Below are 21690 nucleotides of genomic sequence, written 5' to 3'. Positions count from 1 at the left end.
TTCCCTCACTACCCTGTGATGTAACCACATTACCCTTTTTTGGCACTCATCTTTTCCCTCCAGCTCTTGTTACCCTGAGTCATCAGTCAAAGGTTTCTGAAAATAAAAACGGCTCTAATGAGAAGCTTGAAGCTTGGGGAGTCCCAGAATAGCTGATCAGATTCAGGCTCAATGAGCTGCACTTGTTGGAGAGCATCTTCTCTCTCCAATACACTGAGCACCTTGAAAGCATATGGAGTGTGTGTGTATATATATATATATATATAACAGTGGCCTCAATCATCTGCTTCCTCATTTCTTTTTTTTTCCCCCCAACTCCATTATGAAGCCTTTTTGGTTTTTGCCTTTGGGTGCACCATGTCATCTCATGCATGCTTCCTTTGCTTGTCTTTGCTCCACTGAGAACGGAAACTGAAATAGCTCCAGGATTGGTGTATACGTATGGGGTATTTCATTAAGAGAGCAGTGTGGAAGTGACCGACTCGCTCGATCTTCAGTACTGCAGAAACACTGGGATATTTTTTTTCTCCAAAAACCTTTGTTTAGCGCGATACAAATATTAAATGATGATTTCAATAGTCATGTTTCATCTTAAAGGTTTTCACCATCACTACCCCTTTTATTCACATTAAATACTGATTCATGATTTACTAAACATGGTGTAGGGGCTTTAAACATCTTTATACCACAGCGCTCTTGAAGTCTGGATTCTGATTGGTCAGAAGGTGATCATTCATTTTCTATAACAGTGGCCGTCAGTAGTGCAGCTGGTCGATATTACTGTGCTCATTCTAATACGATAGCATTCTATTTCAGTAAAATAATTATAATAATTACCAGGCAAACTGCATGTCATGTCGTTTTATTGTATTTTTTTTAAATTATTATTATCTACTGACCAATCGGGATCGCAAATTGGATGGTACAAGAGAAAAACGAACATGGAGGACAGCCTGCTGGATGAAAAACATCTTGTTAGAGACCATAACTAAGGAGATTTACGATGGAATGGAAAATCTCATGATCCTCATGAGCAGAGTTACACCTGGTCTGGAATCTTTATTTCATCCGTATGACTGTGAGTAATAACTCTAGAGCGCTAGTTAGGCTAGTTAGCTGCAAAGATAGCCTTGTAGCATGCAAAAATATGTTTCTCAAGCATGGAACAATTCATTTTCTATTACCAAAGACACCACTTCACGAACATGTCATCTGGCGAGGCACATTTTTATAGATTTATTTTATTAGAAAATAAAACTAATTTGGAGGCGTAACCCAAAATGGCGTCCATACGCTAATGACTTGAACGAACTTTTCGACACTGTTCCTGTATGTCCAGGATTTACTTTAATTATTTAAACTTGTATGTTTTATTTTTTAAATTATTATTATTAGCACACACGATTTAAATGTACTCAGAGAGACAGATGCATATTTTCTATTCAGTTAATCCCATTATCTGGAAATGAACGTTTCTAGTCTTTCAGAATAGACGAGGAAACCGTTTGCACCGTTTAGACAATATGCTAGTTAGCATACGTTTATGTCCATACATAGTAGATTAATCTATCTACCAAACTTTTCACTCCTAAAAAAAATGCTGGATTTAGGACTTCTCTCAGTGAATAGACACCAAAATATGATTAAAATCCACATGGCTAACTGTGATTGAGAAATACTAGGAGCCAGTTAGCATGTTTGGATTAGTATAAATATCTCCCAAAGGAAACTGTCCACAATTTGATGGGCATTTCCTGTTACACTACAGCGCTGCTCCATTCTGGACTCTGATTGGTCAGAAGGTGTTGACACTGTTTAATTTCCTACTTAAATCGCTGCATATCCCAGGAAGAACATTATTAATAGGAGCGCAGGTCTAATCAGTGAAGTAAGCGCTAATTAATTAGTGTTAAAAAAAAAAAAAAACTCATCTAGAGCTCATATGAGTTCATGTGCTGGCATTATTATGGGATGTTTGCTTGTAATTGATACCCCGGCTAGCGACCAAAGAGAGTCAGCGGATTAAAGAAGTGTCAAATGAACTCCTGTAGAGCTGGAATGAGCCTCGTGCAGGAGTATTCCACTAAGCATTCGCTCATTTCTCACGCGGGGCCGGAGAGCAAAAGGAAGTCTGCAGGAACGAATTAGTGTTAAATGAACACCTGTAGCGTTAACATGACCGCTCACTCGGTGTGAAAGTGCTGGAGTCCATTCTTATTGTGAAAGCTAGCCAAGCTTTGAATCAGTTCTTGGGAATTGTGAAATGATGCTGCACGTAGCATGCTAGTCCAAAAGATGGTTATTGATTCCCAAAAAGTACAAAGTGCCAAATGATGCAAACGGGGTTTTCCTAATTGACGACAGAAAACAGTCCGATATCGCTGCCCTGTGTGTGTGGAGTTTGCATGTACTCCCCGTGTTCCTCCGAGTACTCCGGTTTCCTCCCCCAGTCCAATGACATGCATGGTAAGCTAATTGCCGTGTCCAAAGTGTCCGTAGTGTACCGTACGCATGGGTGTGTGAATGCGTATGTGATTGACACCCTGTCCAGGGTGTACCCCGCCTTGTTCCCGATGCTCCCTGGGATACGCTCCAGGTTCCCCGCGACCCTGAACGATGAGCGCTATAGAAGATGGATGAATCTAAACATTTACACACAGACAACAATATGCAGATGCTTCACACACACAAAGCCAGACGCTAGCACAAATGCTAGCCAGCAGACAGTTGCTCACTTCTAATCGCTGTGGTGTACGAGTAATAAAAGACGTCGGGAGGCGCTGTTATAGGAAAATAATCATCTTCATGATGGTAAAAGTAAGCTTCGTCACGTCAGGAACAGAAGAAGCCTCTTGAACGACACAAAATGGCGGCTAATTTGAATTGCATGCTAAGACTGCAACCGAGGGCAGAAGTAGGTGTGAATCCACTGACCAGGATGCATTATGGGAGTAAAACGATCCTCGAAGTTGTAAAGTTATATTTAATATGTACTGTAGTGTATTATATTCAGTAGTACTGTGTGTTCAGGCATTCGATGAATAACACTGTGATAATAAACCATGCTGTTATGATTTCTCATCATTTTATTCTTACGAGCTATAACTGAGACATTAAAGTCACACAATACGATGCTTTCCATTACGGAAAAACACCAAGAGTACTGATATCGGATTTGTCTGAGATCTGTCACACTTAGCACACTCGTCTGAGATTTGTCACACTTTATTTTTATTTTACTAAACATAATAACCCGGCATACGAGAATCCTGCTGCAGCATAAATTATTCATTTGCTACAAATGCAGCCACTGAAACCTCACGATCAGGGCAATAAAGAGGCAATAAAGGCTCATGTGATGTATTATGCATTCAGACAAGCGCATTAACAACATCTCTCCGTGTCTTAATTGTAAACGATGAAACTATTTCATTATGCAGCTGTTATCGCGCTGGAAAACAGAGCTGCTCGGATCCGAGGCTCTTCGGAGGAGTTGGGAAAGTTTACGAAGTTTTACGGATTACGAATTATTGCAGCTTGTTTCTGAACGGACGAGTTCAGCAGATATGAAAGGCTTTTCATCGCTTCTTCCGTCATATCATCCTCCCCTCATTTCGTTTCTTTAGCAGATCGAAACATTTCGGAGCTGCTTGAACAGGCACATGAGATAGGATTTGCGGGTGATTTCCTCCTGAAAACAAATACAGCAGAAGACCGATGTAATAAATATGCGTGACACCCTTCCTTTAACAGAAATGGTGTATGAAATCTGATCACAAGTGGTCCAAGGCCAGGTGCGAACAGGTCCTCAGACACGTGAAGCCAATCAAACATATCCTTTTGCACAGGCCAGTGAAGGACAAAAGTGCTATCTGCCCTCTTCCTCATACATGAGCTTACGGATGCACCTGGTCAGCCAGTTTCACTGTGATTGACAGGGGAGAAAGAGTAAGCCCCGCCTACACAGGCAATTTTGCTCGCTTGGTGCAACCATTGGGATACCCTGTAAAAAGAAATAAAAGTGCAGCTCTTGTTCGCGTCTGCGTATCGTATTTCCACATCATTCATTATGTCAACTAATTATAAAAGCATTAGTCCAGTATTAATATATACTTATTCATGGATCTAACGCAGATCATACTGCTTCTGGAAGGTTGTTGGTTCAAATCCCAGGGCTTTCGTCCAACCCTTAAACAAGCCCTCTTAATTATATAGATGGTGTTCTGCCTTAACTATAAGTCAGTGTGGATAAAAATATCTGCCAGATGGATAAAAGTCATTCAGAAAAATGCTAGCTGCATAAGCCGTGTTCTGATTGGTTCATTTTTCAGAGCATCAAAAAAAAAAAGGTTAATTTTCCCTCAACCTCAATTTTCCAGAAAGCACAGTCTAGGACCAAAGTAGTATTAAATGAACTCCATTAGGGTTTGGTGAACCCGCGGAGAGTTTATATGAACCCACATGAAGGACTGGGAGATTAATAGATTTCTTAAATAAGAAGAAAATGGACAGCGGGTATGGATTTAAAAAAAAAAAAAAAAAAGGCCATGAAAAGACTAAAAGTATGAAAAAGAGCGCAAAAGTTTGTTCTAGCGATGTGCTAGATTCGGAACATGCAGGTCAAAGTGACAGTCCTACTTCCTGTGAAGTGTGAATGCAGATGGAAGTGACTGAGAAGGAAATACTTTTGAGTTTCATTTTAAATGTATAACTGCCCTGGGGGTTTTGCTCGACAACTTTTCAGTGCATCAGATCTTCATTTTCTTTCGTTCGAGCGAACACGTGTGAACGTCCGTAACCGCGGAGGCGCCGTTTGAACTGAATGGCAGTTATATTTAGAGTTTATGTAATGGCATCCTGAGGGAAAATCAATTATGGTTCCACAGCTGCCTCTGTGGAGGAGTTTAGGAAACAGGCACATGATGGTACACGGCAGTGTTTTCGTCGATAAATGGTTCAGTGTGGAGAAACGATGAGTAAAGTGTGTGTACGGTGCATAAAGAAGGACCCTGGATTACGTGCGGGCGGTAGAGCCAACGTAATGAGAAATGTCTAATGGGTTAATATTTCATTTTATCTTACATTTTTTTCGTTTTACTCAGAGGTCTTGTGTGACGAAACACGAAGTTGATTATTTTCCTATAGCAGCACATCCTGAAGTGTTTTATTCCTCTTACACCACAGGAATCTGCCAATGATTACAATTATTTTTTTCATTAAACAATGACATGCGTACGTTTTTATACATTTATAAGTTAGTTCCTGTTCTCACTTATGCTATAGCAGCTGTAGCATGAGTGAGTCATTCCTTCACTAGCCTCTCTTCCCCCCCCCCCCCCCCCTCTCTCTAGACTTTAATAAGACGCTCTTCTCGGTCCTGACGACGACGTAAAAGTTACAGCTTTACCTCCAAACTCTGACGAAGCACCGATACTGGAGAAACATTTCCTTAAAGATAAAGTCTCCATAACAACGATTATACCTTTTTTAATCAGTTTATGTGGCGCGTCCGCTGTACCTGATAGCATTTCTTATCGTGGCTGGCAAAAAGTGAAAAACAAAAGCTGATGGTATCTGAAGAGGAAAAGGAAGACGAGTCAGATGTCAGATAGTGGACTAGGGTTTAAGGAGATTAGTGGTGCTGGACAAATGCACGAATTAAATTGAAAACCACTGACTGGAAAATTGCCTTTGATCCTATTGTCTTATTTCCCAATGCCAGTGTGTGTGTTTGTGTGTGTGAGAGAGAGAGACAGAGAGAGGGAGAGTGCGAGAGAACACACACCAGAGTGTCATCGGAATAGCCTCGTCATGTAGGAGGAAGAGGAATTCCTCAGCCGGAATAATTCCAGGTGATGGTTACAATCTTGAACACATTTCCAGGGATAAGAGGCGAAGCTTCATCTCCATCAAGATTATTCCATCACTGGCTTAAAATAAATAAATAAAGAAGCAACAAATAAATAAATAAATACATTTTGACTTTTGCATTTATTGAATTATTCCCTTATGTTTACTGATGTTCACTTATGATTCTTTTTCTTTGCTTTTATATTAGTTTATTCTTTGGACTTTTATTCTTATTCCATTCTTATATTTTATATTATTATTATTATTGTTGTTATTATTATTATTATTTTCTGTGTTCTGTAATTGTTTATGTTGACAGTATTGTAGTCAGTTGTTACGCGCAAGCCACATCGATAATACTGTAGACAAACTTCGGCGCACGGTATTTACCAATTCTTTCTTTTTTTTCTGGAAAAAATTGTATTTTCCTTCAAGTTTCGCACACTTTAGCACGATCGAGTGCGAACCAGTCATGCGTTCTTTACCAATAAGGTGCACTGGGTATTTTCCAGGTATCCAGGTATAGAAATGAAACGAACTGCTCCTTCACCTGGGAACACCATCCCTGCAGTAAAGCATGGTAAGGGTAGCATCGTTTTCAGAGTTACCCTTGGCCTCTACACTAAATAGCTAAAAGTTTGTAGACACCTGCGAATCACACTCGTATGTGCTTGTCGAACATCCCATCCCAGATTTGCTGTTATAATGCGCTCCACTCTTCTGGGATGGTTTTCCACTTGATTTTGGAGCGTTACTGTGTGGATTTGTGTTCATTCAGAGCGTACAAGAGCATTAGTGAGGTTGAGGTCGGGCGCTGATGTTGATGTGATTAGGCTCCAGTTCCAGTTCATCCCAAAGGTGTTGAGTGGGTTTGAGATCGGGGCTCTGTGCAGGACGCTCGAGTTCGTCCACCTTCTTCCAAGCTTTCACTCAAACCCTGTCTTCATGGAGCTCGCTTTACGCACAGGGGTATTTTCATGCTGGAACAGTGTTTGGGCGTCTTAGCTCCAGTGAAGGGAAATTGTATATATAATGCTACAGCATACAGAGACATTCTATACAATTGTGTCCTTCTAACATTGTGGAGAAGAACCATATATGGGTGATGGTCAGGGTGGGAATACTTATGCAACACATTGTAACTGCATACCAGCTCCAGTGATATTAGCATACAAATGTCTTTAATGTATCTCAGGGTTACTCATCGGAAAAGAAAAAAAAAGCCGCGATGTTAGACTTTAAACTTTAGAACTCGCACCATTTTATTTTGCGTCCACGTTAATACCAGCATTTCATCTTCTATGATTTCAGTTCCTCCTCCTCTACTATCTCTCGGGAAGAAAGAACTCGAGCTGCATCCCCTCTTGGTTAGCCGTATTATTCCCTAGCTAGCATAGCAGCTTGATCTTTGCTGTTTCACCAAATTATCACCAGGGAACTGTGGGGAAAATGGGCAGCAAACTAAAAAGAATGTAATTCATGTATTTCCGAACACTTTAAGGAAGACATAAGCTTGTTCTGATGCTACTTCCTGTTTTAAGCTTACTAAGTGCTACTAGTTGCAAACAGCTAATTAAAAATCTATTTAAAAAGAAGAAGAAATGCACAATAGCATGTCCAGGTTTTGGGTACACATCCGAAATCTGAATATTTCAGCTCACGTGGACAATTAACGTCACGTTTAACACCATCGTTCATCGCCACTGAGCCGCTAAGCATATGTTTGTGCATCTACGTTGAGCGGTTTGTCTTCGGATGCTTTTTATTTTCCCCCTGGAAGTCAGAAAGCAGTTAAATTAATGGATTTGGACCATACTAATTAGATTGGTGTCGTGGTGTGACCCTGGAGGTGAATGGTGCACTGATGAGAGAGGGAAGTTCAGCACAGCTTGCTGATTAGGATGGATGGCGTTACGTCTATCAGTGTCTTGGCAGTTCTTAGATATTGATAGTAAAGTGTAGAATACAGTAAGTAAAGATCATGTGATTGTACTGTTAATGGCTGTATTTATAAAAACAAAAAAGAGAATCTCATTAAGCTCATGAATGTAATCACAGTGTAATGCAGGGTTTTATATCCGCTCAGCTAATATAAACACACAGCATGCTGTTATAGGAAAATAATCAAAAATTGAGTGGTGTGATGAAGAGGAGTTACTGCTACAGAATGAGGAATGTGAGGAGTGTGAGGAGTGTGTGAAGAGTGTGAGGAGTGTGTGAGGAGTGTGTGAAGAGTGTGTGAGGAGTGTGAGAAGAGTGTGAGGAGTGTGTGAAGAGTGTGTGAAGAGTGTGAGGGGAGTGTGAGGAGTGTGTGAATAGTGTGTGAAGAGTGTGAGGAGTGTGTGAGGAGTGTGAGGAGTGTGTGAAGAGTGTGTGAAGGGTGTGTGGGGAGTGTGAGAAGTGTGTGAAGAGTGTGTGAAGAGTGTGAGGAGTGTGTGAGGAGTGTGAAGAGTGTGTGAGGAGTGTGAAGAGTGTGTGAAGGGTGTGTGTGATGAGTGTGAAGAATGTGAGGAGTGTGAAGAGTGTGAGGAGTGTGTGAAGAGTGTGTGAAGAGTGTGTGAAGGATGTGTGATGAGTGTGAAGAATGTGAGGAGAGTGAAGAGTGTGAAGAGTGTGTGAGGAGTGTGTGAGGAGTGTGAAGACTGTGTAAAGAGTGTGTGAGGAGTGTGAGAGGAGTGTGTGAGGAGTGTGTGAGGAGGGAGTGTGTGAAGAGTGTGTGAAGGGTGAGTGGGGAGTGTGTGAAGAGTGTGAGGAGTGTGTGAGGAGTGTGAAGAGTGTGTCAAGAGTGAGTGAAGGGTGTGAGGAGTGTGTGAGGAGTGTGAAGAGTGTGTGAAGAGTGTGTGAAGAGTGTGTGAAGGGTGTGTGTGATGAGTGTGATGAGTGTGAAGAGTGTGTGAGGAGTGTGAGGAGTGTGTGAGGAGTGTGAAGAGTGTGTGAGGAGTGTGAGGAGTGTGTGAGGAGTGTGAAGAGTGTGTGATGAGTGTGAAGAGTGTGTGATGAGTGTGAAGAGTGTGTGAAGAGTGTGTGAGGAGTGTGAGGAGTGTATGAGGAGTGTGAGGAGTGTGTGAGGAGTGTGAGGAGTGTGAAGAGTGTGTGAGGAGTGTGAGGAGTGTGAAGAGTGTGTGAAGAGTGTGTGAAAAGTGTGAGGAGTGTGTGAGGAGTGTGAAGAGTGTGTGAGGAGTGTGAGGAGTGTGTGAGGAGTGTGAAGAGTGTGTGAGGAGTGTGAGGAGTGTGAAGAGTGTGTGAGGAGTGTGAGGAGTGTGAAGAGTGTGTGAGGAGTGTGTGAGGAGTGTGAGGAGTGTATGAGGACTGTGGCTGATGTTTCAGCAAGGCTCAGTCACTGGGATTTAGTTTCGGTCATATGCTGGAATTGAATGTTTGCCGGCGCTGCACATGAATATGAGATTATATAGTATTACATGTCGGGTGTATTTCAGGGAGTAATAAAGCCGTGTCTTTATGTCCTGTCTGAATGATCATTTTCATATTCACATGAATATTAAGGATCATTTTATGTTTTATAGCACGTTCTACGCCATTTTCTCCCCCTAGTTGTTGTATTGGGATGGAGTGTAATTTGTAGGATTATTATTGTATATTACTTATACCCAAGGGCATGTTGAATACCACAGACTTCTGCCAGTTGGGTGCAGATATAATTGAGCAATTCATCTTTCCAGAGATAATGTTCTGAACATGGTAAATCTTCAGTGAATTTCCACATATGCCTGTTTGGCTTGGTGATAAGTGTGTTTGTGTTTTGTTTTTGTTTTTTTTTGTGTTTTTTAATGACAAGCTGCTGATGTTGGAGCAGCTGGTTTAGAAAACCACTGGTTTAAAAGTAGAACCATTATGTAATGAGATGCCGGAGTTTATTATTGAATATTAATAACCTGGATGGATTTTATAGGTTGTACTTCTGGCTTTGAGAATATATTTTCGAATACAAATAAGTCTTCATTATTTGTTCACTCTGGTGACTGGTGGTGATATTTCATGGATGTAGAGTAGGACTGGGTATCAGCACAGAGGCCCTGATTTGATTCACAAGGTCTTCACAAGGTCTTGAATCGATTCATTTTGATCCTCTATTCAATTCAATTAATATAGATTCAGTACAAGTTTTTGTGTGTTTTGTCGTCCAAGGGGAAATTATGGAAACTAAACACAGACTTAAACCTTGACATAACAGAACACAGCAATAGTGAAACAATACACCTTCATGCTGAAGGCAAAATCCATGGATGGATGCATGGTATAATTAATTGATGGATGGATTGATTAATGGATTGATTAATGGATTGAGTGATTGAGGGCTGGATGGATGGATGGATGGATGGATGGATGGATGGATAGTATAATTAATTGATGGATGGATTGATTAATGGATTGAGTGATTGAAGGATGGATGGATGGATGGATGGATGGATGGATAGTATAATTAATTGATGGATGGATTGATTAATGGATTGATTAATGGATTGAGTGATTGAGGGCTGGATGGATGGATGGATAGTATAATTAATTGATGGATGGATTGATTAATGGATTGAGTGATTGAAGGATGGATGGATGGATGGATGGATGGATAGTATAATTAATTCATGGATGGATTGATTAATGGATTGAGGGATGGATGGATGGATGGTATAATTAATTGATGGATGGATTGATTAATGGATTGATGGATTGAGGGATGGATGGATGGTATGATTAATTGATGGATGGACTGATGAATGGATGAATGGATGGAGGTTGGTATAATTAATTTATGGATGGATTGATTAATGGATTGAGGGATAGATGGATGGATGAATGGATGCATGGATGGATTTATGATATAGTTAATTCATGGATGGATTGATTAATAGATTGAGGGATGGATGGATGAATGATATAATTAATTGATGGATGGATGGATGGATGGTATAGGTAATTGATGGATGGATTGATTAATGGATTGAGGGATAGATGGATGGATGAATGGATGGATGGATGGTATAATTAATTGATGGATGGATTGATGGATGGATGGATGGAAGGATGGATGGATGGTATAATTAATTGATGGATGGACTCATTAATGAGCTGAGGGATGGATGGATGGATGGATGGTTTAATTACTTGATGGTTGGATTGAGGGATTGGGATTGGGTTTTGTTTCTTTACACAATGAGTATACACATATACTTACCCATTAAGGTGCACCACATCACCCTATACCTATATATATATATATATATATATAATATTTAAAGTGTGTACCAGACATGATTATTAATTGTGTACTTATATATTAAGTACTAAGTAGTTATCGTATTCTGAAATAAAGCGCTAATACTCGTATTAACATTAACAGTATAACGTCACACTGGTGTATCGTCATGTCTTTAAGTTTCAAATAAGAAGTCCAAGAATAAATATGACAGCCAGTCTGAGAAGCAGACACATCATCGCCTGGGGTTGATTAGCCACTTCTGAATTTCACTGACTTCCATTTCAATCCCCAAATTATTCTCGTTCCATGATGATAGGAGATCTCTCCTGGCATCAGGTCGTTCTCACACAGACACTGATTAGTCCATAAAGGACACTCAGGCTCGGAGTGCCTCGACAGGGCAGACACAGTTATTCAGAGAGGCCAGCTGAAATTATTCACAGAGCACATGGAGTAATTGACAGAGTCCATAGTAGGCCATTATCATCCATCTCACACTGGCTCATACACTCACACTTTCTGCCTGGAAAGATGTCTTATTCTGAATGTTCGTGAGACCAATCAAAGACATCAGCGTCAGTCACGGAGTTGGATATTTAATTGTTTTTTACATGTCTACTAAATGGCAAAAGAATAGCATTTGGACATCTGCACAAAAGTCAAAACATTGGGGGCGGCCCACGTGACTCCACATGTCGAAGCGTCCATGGGCGAGACACTGAACCCCAAGTTGCTCCCGATGGCAAGTTAGTGCCTTGCATAGCAGCTGTGCTACCATTGCGGTGTGAGTGTGAATGGGTGAATGAGTACCAGTGTGAAGTGCTTTGTACAACCACTAAGGTTAAAAAAGTGCAGAAAAAAAAATTCAGCTTTTGGAGTCTCTTTTTTAAATTTTATTTCACATGTATTTTTTTTTCTGTAAGTGGAAATATATTGGTATTAATAAGAAGAGAATTGTCAGTTACTTGACTATTCATTTCTTGGTCCACCCAAACCTCACCCAGTAACTCAACCCTTGAGTACAGGGATGCTTAAAAATAATATTTATTAGGATTAATTTGAAACGTCTTGACAGAGTAGAAGAAGACTGCACCATATGGCGGTTTAAATCCTCGTGTCTCCGAGGGAAATCAGCCATGAACTATCGCACACTGCGTAACTGAGTTAATTGGGAAAAACTAATCAGCCTCACTATAAGAATGTTATTCTAATGGCCGTTTAGGCTTATATGTACTCATTTCTGATACAAGGCTCTCGTCTAATTGGCTAGCACATTTTGGATCAGGACTAAGCCGGAAAAACGGTGATCACTTCCACAACCTCATTTAAAATGTTAGTAAAAGACCAAACACTAACAGAACCGATGCTGCCAGAATACCGTGCTCTGGCACTGGGAGAGTGTTTGAGTTCCTGCCCAGTTCTGCTTATCGTCTCACTCCAGAGTGGTGGCATGGAGCTGGGAACAGGGTCAACACAAATGACTACACACACACACACACACACACACACACACACACATTACAGATGGAGCAGATGCACTTAGTCCCATCTGTACCAAACACACCGCCTGCAGCAAACAGTGCCAGTCTCTATTACTCACCGCTGCAGTGACATGCACTGTGATGTCAAGTCAGGTTTATTTATAAACACCCAAAATCGCAAGCATGTCTCAGTCAGCTTTATAACCCACAACTCTCTCTTTCTCTCTTTCTCTCTCTCTCACACACACACACCTTCGCACCACGACTGTCACTCTCACTGCTGTGTGTGCTGTGTGTGTTCTTACAATGGATCACTTTCTTTCCGTACTCGAGCAGAACAGCACCTTCACCTGCTCAGAGTGTGAGGAAGCTGCGAAGGAGGTCGAGAGCTCGGGTGTCAAGACAGCGCTAAAACCTGGAAATCACTTTATTGCTTTATTTAGAACACTTAAAAAAGCTGATGGTGTGATACACAGACAAATTTCAGTGATCACTTTTTTTTTCTTCACTTTTTAGATTTGTCCCTATGTTCTTTTATAACTTAAATCGCATGTTATAATATTCATAAACTGATCTGTGCTGAACAAACGAAATATGCTATTCAGTTAGGGCGTGTTAATTAGAAGGAGTATGTAAATGATCAGAATGTGGATTACACTGATAGATAGATAGATAGATAGATAGATAGACAGGTGGATGGAAGGATAGGTGGATATATGGATGGATGGACTGATGGATGGACAGATAGATAGATAGATGAATGAATGTATGGACAGATCAATGGATGGACGTATGGTTGGTTGGTTGGATGGATGGATAGAATGATGCATATATTAACAGATATATAAAGGTAAAAATGTGGATGGAAGGATAGGTGGATATATGGTTGGATAGAGAGATGGACAGATGGACGGCTGGACGCATGGATGGATGGATGGATGGATGGATAGACCAAAAGAATGGATGAATTGATGGATGGATGGATGGATGGAGGGATGGATGAGTGGATAGAGGGATGCATAGATAGATGAAAAGAAAGATAGATAGATAGATAGATAGATAGATAGATAGATAGATAGTCAGTGATGGTATGTTTTGTTTAATGCAGTTCTTGATGATGATGATGATGATGATGATGATAATAATAATAATAATAATAATAATAATAATAATAATAATTACTAATGTTATATTAGTTAGTTCAGTAATGTTTTATAATAATAATAATACGTGTGTGTGTGTGTGTGTGTGTGTGTGTGTGTGTGTGTGTGTGTGTAAAGTAACTAAGTCGCTGCTCTGTCTTTAGCACAGAGCGAATGGAGAACTGACCTATCAATCACACGCGCTCGCTCTCTGGAGTGGGCGGGTTCACACACTGCTCCCACTCCACCGAGCCATGTCTCACAGTGCCGACACGCACACGCGTGCACACACACACACACACACACACTCCAGCTGCCATGAGCAGCGCCGCACTTCTCTCAGAGCAGCACTTTAAACACACACACACACACACACACACACACACACACACACACACAATTGGATTTCTCTCCTGTTCTCCTGCGCGTCTGACTCTTGGGATGTGTAAAATAACGCTGATGAAAGCTGCGCGCGTCGTGCGTAAAGAGCGCGAGCGCTGTCCGCGGTGCTGAAGTCCGGCACGAGGGCAAAGGGAGTGTGTGAGAGAGAGAGAGAGAGAGAGAGAGTGTGTGTGTGTGTGTGTGTGTGTGTGTACTAAATCCTCGCCATGACTCGGAAAAGGTTGCGGTGTGTAGCTGTGCGGGGATTCCTGGCGTGGGAAGTGGCGCTTTTAGTGAGGTAAGAGCGAGATTTCATCACTGAACATTTCCTCCATTTTGTATTTATTTATGTATTTATTTATTTATTTATAGAGAAATTTGTTGCGCACATGAAACAGTGTGGCTTCAGAACGAGTTCACTCATCTCACTTCAGAGTGCCATGTCCTGTTTCTCATGCATGGACACAGATTTGTGTTTGTTTGTTTGTTTGTTTGTTTGTTTGTTTGTTCGGACCTCTCTCCACTCAGCAGTATGACGGTACACAGCACTGCTGACTGTGTTGAAGGCAGATCAGTGTGTATTAAACTCATTACAGTGCAGTTGGACTTTTCCACTCCAGTTCGTGTAGCAGATCTGAGCAGGAGAAGTTTTTTCCACTGGCTGTGAGTGTGTGTGTGAGTGTGTGAGTGTGTAACAGGTGACCGTGTGAGATGAATCCATCCTGAGCTGTTTATCACTTTGTTTACACTGTATGCACTATATGTTTTACATTATACCCCGTACCCTGGATAGGACTCGGACTTCACGCCGTATATACAGCACAGTGTGTCTCCATATACAATGTTAGACTTGAAAGAAGGAGAATGAAAATGGCAGGCTCTACACAGCTGAGTAAAAGATGAATTTAGATTGAGATCAAGAGGGAAAGAGACGGGGAGAAAGAGGGAGACAGATAGATAGCGAGTGAGAGGGTTATGGATGTGGATATTTTAGTGCTCTATAATAGAGAAGAGAAGAGGTAAGAGAGAGGGACAGAGGGGAAGGGAGCAAGAGGGAGGGGAGGAGAGGAGGATGGAGAGGGGGATAGAGAAACAGAGGGGGAGAGATAAGGATAGAGAGATGGACAGAGGGAAAGAGAGAGAGAAAAGAAGTGTGATCGAAAGGGGCAGTGTGTGTGTGTGTGTGTGTGTGAGAGAGAGAGAGAGAGAGAGAGAGAGAGAGAGAGAGAGAGTAATTACTCTTCTCATCGTATCTTATCTAAAATATTTTTATCAGCTGTAGCTATTCTGTAATATAAAGGTACCAGAAAAGGTTCTTTAGTGCTGCAGAAGAAACATCTATCTGTGTATCTGTCTGCCTGCCTGTCTATCTGTCTATTTTTTTTATCTGTCTATCTATTTAGTGGTCTGTCTATCCATGCAACTACAGTGGATAGTAAAAATCTAGACACACCCACAACCAGGTCAATGTACGTTTGTTTTTCTTTCCCCTCTAAAAGTTTGTTTGTTTTTCACATTTATCTGTCTGTCTCTATCTATCTATCTATCTATCTATCTATCTATCTATCTATCTGTCTGTCTGTTTCTCTGTCTGTCTTCTTGTCGAGGGTTTGTTGATGAAGTAAGCATTTTTAATTTCCTAAATTTGTTTCTACATAGAACCTTTAAAGGTTCCTTTACAAGGGACAATGGTAGAACCTTTAAGGGATTGGCATTTTCATATTTTATCATTACAGTTCTAGTTTTCATATTTATGCGATTGGTAGACTGAAAGACAAGTAGACAGACAGATTAATAGATAAACAAATAGACAGACAGACAGATGAATAGATTTAAAAAAAAAAAAAAAAAAAGCCATGCAAACAGGCAGGCAGTCGGGTGGACAGACAGACAAGTAGACAGACAAACAAAAAGACTAACAGGCAGACAGATAGATAGATAGATAGACAGACAGACAGACAAATAAATGGGTAGACAGATAGACAGGCAGACAGAGAGACAGAAAGATAGCTGCATCGAGATACAGAATGGCAGATAGACAGGTCGACAATCAGACAGACAGATAAATAGACAGTCAGACAAGGGATGCAGATAGACTGGTAGATAAAGGTAGACCGAGAGACAAGTAGACAGACGGACAGATAGAATCACGCATGTGCACATTCAAGCACAGACAATCTGTCCTTTATTTATTTATTTATCTATTTATTTATTTATTTATTTATTAATCGCTGGCATTAAAGATCTGGACATTCTGATGCACAGCTGTTTAAACATGCTGCTCTACTTACTCTGAATGGACTGTTTGGGCCGTTGCCGTGGAATTTGAGGAATTAGTTACCGATTGACGAGCACGAGCGAGACGCCCGACTCGTACTCGACCTCCGAGTGTGTGACGTCATGTTTCGGTGAACTTCAGCACCAGGGTTAGAGCTTGCTTCAATATCACACCTCATGTTTGTAGAGTTATATGAAACACCAGGTCTACGGCATGCCGTGTGTGTGTGTGTGTGTACTCTTCGTGTGTGTGTGAGTAATCCTCACTCACTGAACGCGTGTACTTTGACTCCTTCGCCTGAACGGAGGGATTTTTGTGGGTGTAATGTTAAACTGTAATTAAAGAGAGAGCGATGATAATGATGATGCGTGATGGTCACTGAAGCAGTGTGATGATGTGATGAATCATTAATGTGCTGCATTATTGATAAGCTTAGCTGAAAGGCTGAAGGGAGACTGATTACACTCGCACGGCACTGAACACAACGCAGAACAGCAGATATTTCATCTCCTCTAATAACCTCTGTGGGTGTGTGTGTGTGTGTGTGTGTGTATTAAAGGTCAATGCACAGATCAGTCTGTCATCAGTAAACAGTGTAAGAGCCGATCAGCCAAGGCAGGTCTGAAGTTCAGCTCTTTAGTTTTGCCCTGAAACGACAACGCTAATGGAGCTAACAAGTAATGGAAGCTTATAGCTAGCAGTTCAGCATCGTGTAAACTGTATGCTCTTCAGCAGACTTGCTGTTAGCTGTAAACATGGACAAAAAAAAGAGACAAAAACAGTCATATGTAAGGGGCGTGACTCAGATAAGGGGCGTGGCCTAAAGTGTAAAGATGGAGTCGTATATTAGAAGCGATCCGAAAGATAATTAACGTACACGGGGTTCCACGTACTGGACCGTTTTAGGAACCGAAGACTTAGGGCTAGATGATACAGTCACAAGGCATTTCTATGATACATAACACGCATTTATGTATCTGTTTATTTTTAATAGACATATTTATAGTAAATGTATTTAAAAAATATTTTCAAAAATATGAATTCATTAAAAAATTAAACATGTATAAAAAAAAAAATTCTAAGCTAAACAATATTTTTTTAATTAAATTCAACATGTTCACAATATTAAAGCATATTGTGACATCATTTATCACAATATAGATTTATAATAATTTATCTATTTAAAATAAATAACTTCACCACCCCGGAGTTGATTATTTTTCATATCGCAGCGCATCCCGTAGTGTTTAATTCCTCTTATACCATAGCAATTTGGCAATGATAACAATTTTTTTTATTTATTAAAGAATGACATCGTACTTTTTTATCCGTTTATGGTTGCATTTAATGTTTTGAAGCGTTGCATTTAAGGTTGTGAAGTTAGTTCCTGTTCTTACTTACGGATACAAATCCGCGATGGATACAAATGCAGAACTGAACAGAAGGGAAATGTTTAATAATGTACAAAAACGAAACACAAAACAAGACTTACATGAAACAGGGACGAGAATAACGTGATACAGATAGACAGACCAAACAACGCAAGACAACCAGTGCAGTGCTGAAAGTGAATATATATATACACCAGTGCTAATGAGCCAAAACATGAAACAGGTGAAATAAGACATGTGACTAGGTGCAGTGGCTGATGGGAATCGTAGTCTCTAGTCCTTCTCGGTTATTACATGACGGATCCCCCCATAACATGTGGCTCCCGAAGTGCGTAATCAGTTCAGGAGAGAGTCCTGGACCCCCAGACCAGATGTCCTTAAGCACTTCAGAGTTCAATTGAGTGTCATCCCTCGCAGGGCTGGACAGAGGATGCTTGACGTGTTCTCTGAGGTTCAGATGTGGGGCGGTCTCTCGTGATATCCCTGATCTGGTTTGAGCGCGGAGTCACAGCCACTTTGCAGCCAGCAGGGGGAACGACGCTCAAGGCGGAGACAGAGGGGGGAGCGACATTCACCATGAAGCTAGAGGGGGGAGCGACGCTCTCCTCGAGGTCCGAGGGGGGAGGGAAGTTCTCCATGCTTCATGGAGAAGGGGGGAGCGAAGTTCTCCACGAGGCCAGAGGGGGGAGCAATGCTCTCTGGGAAGCAGGAAGGGGGAGCGACATATGGCATGAAGCAAAGAAAAGGAACAACATCTTCAGCGGAGCATGGAGGCAGAACGACGTCCTCAGCAGAGCAGGCTGGCAGAGCGATGTTCTCAGCAGAGCAGGAAGGAAGGCAGAGCGACGTAGAACAGTAGGAAGGTGGAGCTATGTCTGAAGAGAAGCCTGCCGTTGTGACGTCCGAGGTGGAGCAGGGAAGTAAAGTGGCGCTCTTGGCCACACTGGGAAGTGGAGCAACATCCTCAGGAATGTGGAGCACCATCCTCATTCAGCAGCTATCCTCAGTTGAACAGGGAGGCTGAACGATGTCCTCCATTGACTCAGATCCACAGCAGGGAAGAAATGCAGATTGACGTCCCCAGTGGGGCAGGGAGGGTAAGAGATGGTTTCAGCCTGGTTGGAAGGCTCCTTCTTGATATACTCCCTGAGGGAGTACATCATGTCGAGTCATTCCCGACTGGCTTTGATCAGGGAGAATCTCCCTTCCTTCTCTCACCGCGGGTTTTCCCTTTCAAAAAGGGCCTCTTGGACGCGGAAAAAATCTGCTGCATCCATTTTATAAGTTCTTACGTTCCGTCATGCTTGTAGGTAGAGACGGATGCAAATATAGAACCGAAGTGAATCGTGTACAAAACAAAACGCAACTTGCATGAAACAAGGGCGAGCATAACATGACACAGATACACAGCCCAAACAACACAAGAGTCACGTTCGCAGTGCCGACCGTGACTATATATACACCAACGCTAATGAGCCAAAATGTGAAACAGGTGAAATGGTGCACTGGCTGATGGGAATCGTAGTCTCTAGACCTCCAATATTACATGACACTCTCTCTCTCTCGCTCTCTCTCTCTCTCACACTCTCAAGGTTAACAAGACAACTCCTGGAGACTGACACTGGAGACTCCTTCTGCAAGTGTCGAATAAACATCTCCTTACAGAAATATACACCATGTCAATGAATATCCACTTTGAAATCTGTTTTGTGACGCATCGAGGGCATTAATATAAAGCTGTGATCTGTAGCTGCACTACTGTCAGAGCTGCTGTTCTGGAAAATGAATCAACACCTTCTGACCAATCAGAATAAAGAATTCTACAGTGTTTGCACTGTCTAGACATCACAGACTCACAGTACTGAGAATCTGCTGCTGAGTAACAAGTGTGACGTGTGTGTGTGCGCGCGTGTGTGTATGATTTAGGGCTTGAAAGGTAGATTTGTCTCTGAGTGCATGTCGTGTAGATGTCTGTGTAACTGCAATCCAGTTGCGCCGTCACACACACACACACACACACACACACAATCTGCCCAGAAGCTAGAAAGCTGTCAAAGTGTCTAAAACGAGACAGGCGCTGAGACAGGATGTCTTTACAGCTCCTCGTTTCGCCTCGGTGCTTTCCGCGAGTCTGTCTGCTGTTTCATCCGGAGTGAAATCGTTAAACTTCCTTCTCATAAAAGAGCGAAGGAAAGATCCGACCTGTTGCTTGAGCGAGGATCGCGACTGATTCATGAGTTTAATGAGATGGAGGTGATGGTGTGACTAGAAACTACAATTGCTGATATATATAGACAGTTTGAACAGAACGCTGGTGTGATCTCCACCTCGCTGAGGTTCTTTAGGCAGGTGAGAACCTGACGATCGCACTCGGATCCCAATCACATCTAAGCGATCTGGTCTCGCTCCACTTCCGAGCGAACTCTTTCAAGGAAGTGATTCGACTCCGAATCAACTCACCTGCTGGAAGTGAATCAAACATGCTCTCTGTTTATGGATTGCGGTTATTTTTGTTATTATGGTTGTTTTTTTGTTTTTTTTTGTAGAACTGAGCCAAAGCACAGAGTTTTAGAGCTGCAGAAATGCCATGAGATTTGGATGAACAAAACGACATTGGATCTGATGCACAAAATGTTTTAAACTAGTTACTTATTTAATTATCGAATCATTTCTTTAGTGCCGGCTCTGCGTTCTCCGTGCTCTGGTTATTTTATGATGTCCTCGCACACTTGTCAATGAATGGATCATTTTCGGGGACACTTTCAGCTCTACATGCTCCTCAGCTGTCCTTACATGCAACCAGGAAGCAAACCAAAGCAAACAGCAAACGAAGCAAAAGTATCAAATTTCACTTTGATTCAGATTCAAGAATCTGACTAATAATTGTGAAAGAGCTCATGGCTCAAGAGATATGGGCCAAAATGTAAAATGTTATGCTACCATCAGGCTGATTAAGCTACCTACAGATGACGTTTGCACTATCAATTTATTGAAGAAGATGAAGAAGAAAACAAAGAAGAAGAAGACGAAGAAGAAGAAGCTGATGAAGAAGAAGACGATGAAGAAGGCGAAGAAGAGGACAAAGAAGAAGACGAAGAAGAAGACGAAGAAGAAGCTGACCATAAAGAAGGCGAAGAAGAGGACAAAGAAGAAGACGAAGAAGAAGACGAAGAAGAAGATGAAGATGAAGAAGAAGACGAAGAAGAAGAAGACAAAGAATAAGATGAAGAAGATGATGAAGAAGAAGAAGATGAAGAAGAAGAAAATGAAGAGGACAAAGAAGAAGATGAAAGGAAGAAGATGACGAAGAAGAAGAAGAAGATGAAGAAGGAGAAGAAGAAGATGATGAAGAAGAAGAACAACAAGATGAAGATGAAGACGAAGAAGAAGATGAAGAAGAAGATGAAGAAGAAGAAGATGAAGAAGAAGATGAAGAAGAAGATGAAGAAGGACACAAAGAATAAGATGATGATGATGAAGAAGAAGAACATGAAGACGAAGAAAATGAAGAAGAAGACAAAGATGAAGATGAAGAAGAAGAAGATGACGAAGAAGAAGAACAAGATGAAGAAGGAGAAGAAGACGAAGAAGAAGAAGAAGATTAAGAAGAACAACAAGATGAAGAAGAAGAAGAAGATGATGAAAAAGACGAAGAAGAAGACGAAGAAGAAGATGAAGAAGAAGACGAAGAAGAAGACGAAGAAGAAGATGAAGATGAAGAAGATAAAGAATAAGATGAAGAAGATGAAGAAGAAGATGAAGAAGAAGAACAAGATGAAGAAGGAGAAGAAGACGAAGAAGAAGAAGACGATGAAGAAGAAGAACAAGATGAAGAAGGAGAAGAAGAAGAAGAAGATGATGAAAAAGACGAAGAAGAAGACGAAGAAGAAGATGAAGAAGAAGACGAAGAAGAAGACGAAGAAGAAGATGAAGATGAAGAAGAAGATAA

General features: G+C 41.3%; 1 protein-coding gene across 1 annotated transcript in view; it reads left to right on the top strand.

Moving 5' to 3' along the window:
• The first annotated feature begins 13950 nt into the window (after positions 1–13950).
• The window catches only part of glra3 (glycine receptor, alpha 3), a 76700-nt gene continuing 68960 nt past the window's right edge, over positions 13951–21690 (top strand). The window contains exon 1 of the mRNA XM_053622133.1: positions 13951–14370. Coding sequence (XP_053478108.1) covers positions 14300–14370 — 71 coding nt within the window. The 5' untranslated portion in view covers positions 13951–14299. The remainder of the gene's footprint in view (positions 14371–21690) is intronic.

The sequence above is a fragment of the Ictalurus furcatus genome, chromosome 3 (assembly GCF_023375685.1).
Source record: "Ictalurus furcatus strain D&B chromosome 3, Billie_1.0, whole genome shotgun sequence".
Taxonomy (NCBI): Eukaryota; Metazoa; Chordata; class Actinopteri; order Siluriformes; family Ictaluridae; genus Ictalurus; species Ictalurus furcatus.
Note: the sequence above shows the minus strand (reverse complement) of the source record. Positions and strands in the feature narration are given on the sequence as shown.